Source organism: Merops nubicus, unplaced genomic scaffold, assembly GCF_000691845.1.
Source record: "Merops nubicus isolate BGI_N331 unplaced genomic scaffold, ASM69184v1 scaffold8782, whole genome shotgun sequence".
NCBI classification, from domain to species: Eukaryota; Metazoa; Chordata; class Aves; order Coraciiformes; family Meropidae; genus Merops; species Merops nubicus.
Window position 1 is genome coordinate 6,114 of NW_008594211.1, and position 9,946 is coordinate 16,059.

General features: G+C 41.6%; 1 protein-coding gene across 1 annotated transcript; it reads left to right on the forward strand.

Annotated features, from left to right (window-relative positions):
• Positions 1-255: 255 nt before the first annotated feature.
• LOC103768533 (RCC1 and BTB domain-containing protein 1-like) lies at positions 256-9,940 on the forward strand (the record flags this gene model as incomplete). The annotated part of the gene is made up of 7 exons (XM_008935678.1): positions 256-399; positions 1,256-1,406; positions 1,871-2,037; positions 4,448-4,606; positions 5,691-5,798; positions 6,688-6,830; positions 9,928-9,940. Coding segments are annotated over exons 1-7 (885 nt in total), but the record flags the coding sequence as incomplete, so codon positions are not given.
• Between the last annotated feature and the right edge of the window lie 6 nt (positions 9,941-9,946).

Here is a 9,946-nt window from a genome sequence, read left to right on the forward strand (position 1 = left end):
CAGTTTATTTAAATATCCTGTTAGGAGAAGGTCTGGTCTTCCTATGTCCTACCAGTGACTTCCTATTTGTTCACCCTGATCCATGGAAATGTAATTACGTATTTTATATTCTGTGTTATACTTTGAGAGCCACAACATGTGTTTTCTCTCATTTAAAGGAAATTATCTAACTGCCCGTTGAGGAAAGTGCACAGTACACTTTTTAATAAGCTTTTGTTTTTCTTACAGCAATGCCATCTTAGCTGTAGAAGGGTCATGCCCCAGAGCAGCACCATGGTGGACGTGGGCAAGTGGCCAATCTTCACCTTGCTGTCTCCTCAGGAGATAGCTTCCATTCGGAAGGCCTGTGTGTTTGGGACCTCAGCCAACGAAGCTCTCTACATCACACACAACGACGAGGTGAGCCTGGAGTGAAGGGGAGTCCCTACACTCACTTGTGTTCAGAATTCACAGGATACTTGTAAATTCATAGCTCCTCCAGAGCTTTGTGTGGAATTTGTGCGTTTCAAAACACGTCGGTTTTAACTTGTCTTTTTTTTAGTGTTGTGTGGGTATAATGTAGATGGAGCATTTAGAAAAGTTGCACATGGTAAAAGCCAGGATGGATTCATGCACGTTTGAAGATGGTCAGAATTCAAAAGAACTTGTGGTAGCTTGAAACTAAGTGCAAGCACTAGAGGGATGAAGGTGTAAAATGAGTTTATGGCTTGCAAAGTAACTACAGCAGAAGATTATCTGTGGATATTAAGGATTCAGAGACTCAGTGTGAGTTAGCATTGTGCTGCTGAAAGAAAACAAGCCAGATGTTGTGAGATGTATTAATGGCAGGGTTTCCTGTAAGTCTGGGTAGAGTAGGGTGTTTGAAGTTTTTTCCTCCCCTAAGTCCTGCCATAGCTAACCTTGATATATCATGTGAACCTTCCGTGGTACAGCTGTGTCTGATCTTTACAAACTGCTTTTAAAAGAAGGTGGTGTCATCCACTTTTAATCACAGTTTAATGTTTTTATAGTACAATTCCTGCCAATGAGTAGCCTAGCTTCCAGGTCTGTGTGGATCTGAAGAACTTGGACTCATCACTTCCAGAGTCTCCTCGTGCTGACTCTTGAGCTTGTTATCCTCCACAAGGGGAGTCTCTGGCCCTTGAGAGTCTATGGCAAAACCCTGTCCTGGCATTATGAAGACCTGGATATTATTACCACATCTGTGACTACCTGAGTATAAATCACTTGAAATGAGCATTCCTCTGTTTTTCAGGTCTTTGTTTTTGGGCTGAACTGCAGTAATTGTTTGGGAACTGGAGATAATCAGAGCACGATAGTACCAAAGAAATTAGAAGCATTATGTGGAAAGAAGATTTCCAGTCTCAGTTATGGAAGTGGACCCCATGTTGTACTTTGCACTGAAGGTAGAAAATTAACATTTAGTACAGAAACATAAATTACAGATTAAGTTCCACTTGCATGTAACAAGAATGGATTAAGATGTAATTGTATTAACTGGTTAACTGGGTAATGTACCCTAGGGGGTTCTCATTGGTCTTAAGTGGAACTAAATGTATTCTGCAGTGGGTAAAGTAAGTTTCCATTATGTTGCAGCTGTAGAGTTTTACTCTAATCATTCCTGACATAGTCTTATATGTGTACCTTCCTGTGTTTCCACAATAAATCTAGGGGTTATACTGTGAAATAGGGATATAAAATAGCACACAAAGTATATAAGCTTTTTAAATATAGTTATGATTCTTGTAATAGTTTCACTATTTGTTTATGTCCTTTCACTTTCATGCTGGAGTTTGCCATTTTCTTAGAATGCTGTGTATCTTCCTGGAACTTTTGGTGGCTTGTATCACAAACTGAAATATTTCTGCAGACGGTGAAGTGTATGCTTGGGGACATAATGGTTACAGTCAGCTGGGGAATGGCACAACCAATCAGGGCATCACTCCTGTTCAAGTCTGCACAAATCTGTTGATAAAGAAAGTTGTGGAAGTGGCGTGTGGCTCTCATCATTCCATGGCACTGTCCTTTGATGGAGATGTAAGTTGAAATCTGTTCAAATCTCTTAATCCCCTTCTTGATGTGGGTAGTGCCCGTGACCTTGTAGTCTGAAGTTCTCTATTTCTCTGCAGTGTAGCTGCAACATGACCTGTTCTCCAGCTGCCTCAAACTAGGGTGTCTTTCTCTTCAGACCATACTGGAAAACAAACAAAACAAACAAACAAAAAAGAGAAACAAACAAACAGAAAACCAAACCAACCACAAAACCACCTGAATAAAAGCTTAGTAGACTTCTGTGTCTTTCATTTGTTGTATGTTTCACAGGGATGAGACCAGAAAGCCATGTCACTTACAGGTGAAAGAATGCCTTGCAAGGTGCAAAATGTAACCTTATTTGCTGCAATTCTGTTATTTAAGGAGTATTTTGAGTGGTTTGTAGTAATTTGTTAGTGTTTAGTCTGTTTCTTGTAATCTTCCTGATTTGCACTGGGGTACTGTGAGAGAATGTTTCTCTGCATGCCTGTGAATACTTTTGTTGGTAGCCTTGTGAGAGAGGGCTGGGTGCATGTCCAGGTCTGCTTTGTGCTGTTTGCTCACACAGCCTAAGGCTGTGGGTCATGGGAAATAGGGCACAATTCCCTTCCAGTCAGTCAGCTGTGAGCAGCTTGTGTGTATCTGAGTGTGGCTGTGTGGGACTGCTCAGAGGAAAGCCTGGCTTCTGCTCTGCTTCAACAAAAGGAGAGTTCTCCTTTTAAAACCTTCCTAAAAATGGAAATGGAAACCGTGCTAGTAACCTGAGCATCTCTGGTATGCTTCAGTATGGAGTGCAACACTAATATGAAGTAGCAAACCAGTATTTTGAGGGTAGGAAGGAGACATTGGGTTAATTTAGGTGGTCTGTGTTGTATCTGAAAGGAGAGCCTGCACTTGTGACAGCCTGAAAATGTTTCCTGTTTGATTGGTTAAACTGTAAAATTTGCTAAGCGTGCAGAAAGGAGAGGGTGTTGGTGTGTTGGTTAAACCAGTAGTGCCAGCTGCTGCATGGTGGCTGCTCTGGTGGCCACACTGTCTCTTGTAATAAGTGTGGTGTGCTTGAAATCCCCATGGAAACCAGGAAGTTTTTGTGTTTACCAGGGGGTTGGTATCTGCAGCTTGCTCGCTGCTGGGGCTGCTTAATGCACTATAAATCCATCCCTAGTGTGCCTTGCAGCAGCTTAATGTGTTTGTGCTCTGGGGTTTTTATCTGCACAAGGATTGATTATGCTGAAAGCAGCAAAATGTATTAAGTAGAGTTTTATTTACAGAAAGGTTTGTCTTCAAAATCCTTGTGACTTGATTTGTCTGGCATTTGAGTGGCATTGAACTTGGAAGCATTCATGGAAACACTTGACATAATTCATTGGTGCAGTTGGTTCAGTGCAATTTTAATGCAGTGCAAATAAGGAAAAAAAGAGTATTTTGATAAACTTGGTGGACTGCAGGCATTCATGCTTCTCAGGGAGGAAGCTGAGCAGCTCTTTGGCATTCTGACCTACCTTCTGAGATCCTCATTTATTTTCTGTGTTACTGAAATGAAGATATTTCATAGAGCATCTTCAGAGATGCAGTAGGAATCAAAGATAAGCAGATACAAGTACAAAACCCCAAAGGACTAATGCTTCCTTTTGTTCATGTTGACATGGTAAATGAGTTGTGTTGGTGGGGAGATTTCTTGTTCTTGCCTTCAGTTTGAGCTTCCTTTTGGTGGCAGGGGTGGTGTTGGATTCTAAGGACTGACTTAGTTTAGTGTTGAAGTAAACAGGTGCCTTCTAGCAGCAAAGGATGTGCAGACTTGACATGAGGGTGGCTAGCAGGTACCTGCATGGGTGTTTCCAAGAGGACAGACTTGACTGGGTGAACTAACAAATAGTTCTGTGCCTAACTGTGGGTGTGTACACAGGTCACAAAAATTGAAGGAGAAGAAAATACAAAGCTATAAATTTTTAATAGCAAACTACTTTCCTGTTTAGATGAAAGAAGCCAATATTTTTAGGTTTCTTTTTATTAGTTTGCTAGTCATATTTTGAACTGTCAGAGATTCTGCTTTTTTGCCAGGGCTATTGTGTAAGAGTTTTGCTACTTTGAAACATGGGCTGACAAAAACATCTTCTTGAAAGGTATAAAAGTCTCATACTGTGACACATTTAATAGGAAAATGTTCCTTTTGTTTCCTGCTGTAGTCAGGTGCTCTGATTCTGTAGCCAGAAGCTGAAAAGTGCTGTGTTCATATTTCCTAGATCAGTCCTATTGCTGTTGATAATTTTCAGCTGTTGAAAATGAACTTTAAGCATTTTAGCTCAATAAATAGGATACCATCCCCACTCTGTTGCTGACTACAGTAAGCTTATAATTTATGACTGTCATTACTGGAGGCTTAAACTGCAGGTTTTTTGTCTGTTTTTGTGGACAGCTGTATGCTTGGGGCTATAACAACTGTGGGCAAGTTGGATCTGGATCTACAGCAAACCAGCCAACGCCTCGCAGAGTTTCCAACTGCTTACAGGGGAAAATGGTGGTTGGCATTGCTTGTGGCCAGACCTCCTCCATGGCTGTGATAAACAACGGTGAGGTAAGCACTGCTGCATTCAGATGGTCTCTCTGTGGGACCTGAACTCAGGGGGTTAATGGGTGAACTGGAGACAGGCTGATATGGAGTCCTCAGGTTACACAGTTGGACTGATAGTTATGCCAGAGTTAGGGATAAATTCCATGAGACTCATTTAGGGAAAACTGCAGTTAACTGTTGGTCTCTTTACACTGAACATGCCTTCATATGGCAAAGGCTGTATTGGAAGTTAATTCTTACTGAGTCTGCAACTGCAAGAATTCAAGTAGTTGTATTAAGCATGTCTGTCTTCATTCTTCAAGAGGTTGTTTAACGTGTGTCTTAATTTTTGGAAAGCATGCACCACTAAATACTTAAACTTTCTGCAAGAATACACTGGCTAATCCTGCTTCCCAAACACATTGCTTAATTGCCAGCAACAAAGCCAAACCAAACTTTTGAACATTGCCCCAGTATCATGCAACTGATCTATTTCACATAAGTTGGTGGTGCTGTCTTGCTTCTAGGTATGAACTGTAACCTCAGTTTTACTACATTTCACCAAACTCTGAGTGTAGCATTTCTTTGTGACTGAAGGGACTGTTAAAAGTCCCTGAGGTTGAGATGAGCTTCTGTTGTACATACTTTACCTTGGTGTGTCCAGCATAACAAAACACTAAACTGGGGACCTCAGTTCAGACCAATCCAATAGCTACCAATCAGCTGATCAGAAGAACGAAGTTATTATTTCCTTTAAAAACAAAACAAGCAAAAACCCAGAATAAGTAATAAGGGGAAAGGAAGGTGTAAAAGTCAACAAAGACACTGATGCTGTGGGAGAGATTTTGGTGTAAGTTTATTGCAAAATTCCAGGTCCTTCAAAGACAAATATGTTTTCAGAAAGCTTCCTTGAAGGGCAGATGCAGGATTTAACACTGCACACTCCATCACTGCAGTGTGTTCAGTGTCCTTCAGCCTCCTCCGTATTGCTCTGCAAACAGCTTACAGTTTTTCAGTGAGATGTACTTTTTGACTTTGGCTTGATACTAAACCTTAAATGCTCCCTGCCTCTGCAGAGAAGTGTCTTACTTTGCTTCCCTTTGGGCAGGTGTATGGCTGGGGCTACAATGGCACTGGCCAGCTGGGCCTGGGCAACAACGGGAACCAGCTGACGCCGTGCAGGGTGGCGGCGCTGCACGGGGTCTGCGTGCTCCAGGTGGGTCTCATGGGGGGGAAAAGGCTTCTGTGCTGCTTGCACCTGCTGAAACTGTGCCTTTGGGATCTTACACCTGCCTCTAGAGTTCACAGTTCAGATTGTCAATGTTTTTTGGGCTCCTATAAATTATATTAGGCTTATAAGAAGTGGAAGTCAGCTGTAAAATAATTGGTTTTGTAAATGTTTGATATGGTTTAAAGTTAGTGTAACTATAAGCAAATTATGCTATGGATACAAATTGCATCTTGGTTACAGGTATGAATTAAACAAATGCACTAAGCAAAGACAATAAATGAAGGGGAACAAGATGTTCAAATTATATTCTACATCAATATTCTAATTAGCCCTTCTGAAGTGAAGGAGAATGAGAGTCATGGGTGTGGGTTTGGTTGGGTTTAGTTTTTTTTTTGTTTTCTCTCAGCTAAAGAATAAGACTAAAATTTGGGATTGCCCAGTTTTTTTGTAAGGTTCAGTGGAGTTAATGTGATAACTTGGGTTGAACAATTGTTGGCTGTTGAACCACAGCTCTCAGAGTTTGTATAGTATTCAAAATACCAAATAATGAAAGCTGCAAGATGTGATGATGAAGTTCACTGGCTTTTGTGTGAAGAGTCTGCAACTGAAAGCAAGTAGAGGCTGGGGAGACTTGGCAAGAGTGCAGTAAATTATTTAGGAGTCACCAATGAACACAAAATCAATGAAGTTGGGACTTTTCCAGTACCTACAGTTAACATTTTTTTTGTTAGCTTTAAGTCCTGAGCAATAACATACTGTAGTGCTACATGAAGAATGCCTGAGATGTTTGACCTCAGCCAGGCTGAGGTGATGTGTGCCACCCTTGTGCCTGTGGTGTGTTCTGGTCCGTGTAACCTCCTCCCTTTGCTTACAGATTGCCTGTGGCTATGCGCACACGCTGGCACTAACCGATGAGGGGTTGCTCTATGCCTGGGGAGCTAACACTTATGGGCAGCTGGGAACGGGCAATAAGAGCAACCAGCTAAGCCCGGTGCAGATCATGATGGAAAAAGAAAGGTAATCTTGCTGAAGCTGTGTCTGGGTTGAGAAATCTGAGCATGGGTTGGCAGTCTCCAGCACTAGAAGCGTGCATGTGTGGGGCTTAGTGGGCTGTTTGTTGCTAGTGTTAAAAGCACAGGAAAGGGTGTAACTTACTGCTTGGGGGAGAATGAGTGTTTTTGTTATGATGATTGAAAGTGACCATCCTTTGTTAGAATGAGTGTTTTTGTTATCTGTAATGATGATTGAAAGTGACCATCCTTTGTATTCACCTGATCCTGAAAGAGAATGAAGGAATGGTTGTTGGGCTATTTGAAATATGGCCCCTTTGGTTATAAATATGGAGCAATGAAACTGATAAGCCAAGCTTTTAAGCTGTATTGAGGTCTACATGGAGGGGAGGGAAGGGGGATAGGAGGGAAAGGAAGCACCACCTTTTGTAACAAGTGACATGTGAGGGGAAAACAATTTTCTGGAAGGCTGACAGTAGCCAGCCACATCAAGATAACTCCATTTACAAGTTTGCTAGGGCTAGGGAGAGGTAGTACTGCTTTTTATCAGCAGTACCAGTTAGTAGTTTGTAGTTTCCTTGTTTCCTAGACTCAAAAAGATAACACTTGTCCACCCTCTTTCAACACCCTTGTCATCCTCATATTTGGGATGACTCTCTTGCCGTTCTCCTACAAACTTGGACCTCAGTCACAATCTCTGGGCCCATGTGTATACCTGCAGATTAATGCACCTCAGCTTGGAAACCTCTTAGTCCATAAAACTCTTAACCTGTAAATCTCTTCATTTGTAATCCTCTCAGCTGGGAAACACTTGTTGCAAAAAAAAAAACACCAAGCTGCAGTTGTTTTTTCACTTCCATTTCTGAACTGTCTTTCTGGGAACTCATTCCTATTTTTTCCTGTTTCTCACATTTATTAAATTAAAAGATGCACATCACTGAGTTTATTTAAGAGCTTAGGAATGGGTCGGGGGACAAAAAAGGAGCCAACACAGTAGAAACTACTGAGGTGAGGCTGGTTTGTCTGTGAAGAAACAGACACTAGCAAAGCAAAATGAAATGTTCTTTAAAAAGGCACTGCAAGAGGATGTGTATGTTTGCAAACAGATCAACTTAGTTTTCTTAGCAATTTATTTCTTGAGTAACTAAGGGGAACTGTTGCATTTAGAACTGTATGTGAACTCAAGCATGGCATTATAATAAAACTGACATTTGTTCAGTGACTAAAAGAGGGAAGAATATCATAGAACTTCTGCTTGGTATCTAAGGGAGGGGTAAGTCATTTGAATTCACTCATCTGGCTTGATTTGGCTCCTTTGGGAACAGTGCAGTAAGTGGGTGAACTGCCACTTCCCATGAAGCACATTACTGCTGCTTCTCCTGCTCTTTTAGCTTGTAGAACTCTTTTGTCTTTTATATGTAATGCTGGTGACAGTTCCTTAGGAGGTGGCATTTGATGCTGTCTTGAAGAATATTGCACATATAGATTGTCAGGAGCTTTTAGACTTTGTTTTTCACTCATGTGGAGGAACAGCTATGAGGGTCAGCTTCCTGAAGTTTGATGTTAAGTGTATGCTTAACCTGTTACCCAGCATGTGTACTGCAAGTGTGCTGTACAGGTACTACACATGTGCTACAGTCCATGTTCTACTGTACTTCTTAACTGCAGCCACTCTGAGAGTATGTGCTGCTCAGGAGAGAAAGGTGGGGAAGGAAGTTCAGGTGGATAGCTGTGGTGGAAAGTAAGTTGTCCCTAAATTAATTACTTTATGAAGTCTCTTGCAGAGATGCTGAAAGATCTCAGTGTTGCATAGAGGTTCAGAAACTGATAATCATATAAAACAACCCATTAGTCTTTTATGTGCCAGAAATTACTGATACACATACCAAAAGCTATTTTAGATTCTTTGTGTTTTATCTTGAAATAATTTTTGCACTTGAGACGTGGACTTTGTGCTAAAAGAGCTTTTTGCCTAAAAACCTAACTCTTCATGGATATTCTCTAAAGGAACAAACATTTTGATGTGCATATTCTTAAGACTGCTTGGGAAGACATTTATTTGTCCCAGCTGATTTGTTTCTAGCACAAAAGCATAAAATCCTCTGATGCATTTTTAGCATAGGGGGGAAAAAAAAACCACCCAAACTAACCAAAAAACCAGGAAAGCATAGCTTTGATTTTGGACTAGTGATGGAAATTCCCTGGGTTTTTGATTGTGGTGTGAACAGAGACACTGGAAGTGTCCTTGCTGTCTTTTAATGGAGGAGACCTTCTTCTCAGGTCTTGTAATGTTTCAGACAGCAAGGTAGGGATTGCCTGAGCAAGGGGAGAACAGCATAGATCAGAAGTGTGCATCAGCAGCTCTGATATTTTGAGGAACTGTGAGGTGGGTGAAAATACTGTATAGACTTGATTATTAAAAACAACCATGGCTCTTTGAGAGTGTGGAGTTGGGTGTGTGTTCACCTCTCCTCAAACAAAGCACTGTCCATGTTCCCCCATGAATTTCAGTGTTATGGAAAGGAAACCAACAGCAAAATAAGAAGCCAGAACTGAAGGCAGTAGGTCAGATCTCTATATCAAAAAAACACCCCAACGGATTCAAAGGTGGGTAGAAGGGTTTCTTAATAAAGGGTTTATTGAAAAATGCCTGGAAACTTAATCTGAAAATGAGAGAATTCTTGCAACATTTGTTTGAAAGAGGTTCAGAAAAACGCTCTGCAAAAATCTTATTATTATTAGTTTCCTGCCTCTCCCTAGCTGAAGTTTCATAAGCTCCATAAGCATTTCTTTGTGAGAAAGTGTCTGATGTGCATTTGTTTTAAAGGGGAAAAACCAAATTTACTTTGCTGTGTCTGTGGAAGAAAAGTCAGAATGTCAGCTGATGAGAACAGCATAATTAAAGCAACATCCAATTGCAGTAAAAATCTGCCAGTCCTTTGAAAACATTGCAGATTTTACATTTCCCGAAGCAGTGCCCCGCAGGCGGGACAGAGAAGCGCAGGCGTGCCGGCCGTGGCTGGGCTGGCTGAACGCGGTGAGGCCTCCGGGAGGCGGGCGGGTTCCTGGCGGCGGGTGTCTGACCGGGTCCCTTCTGTTGGCAGGGTGGTGGAGGTGGCCGCC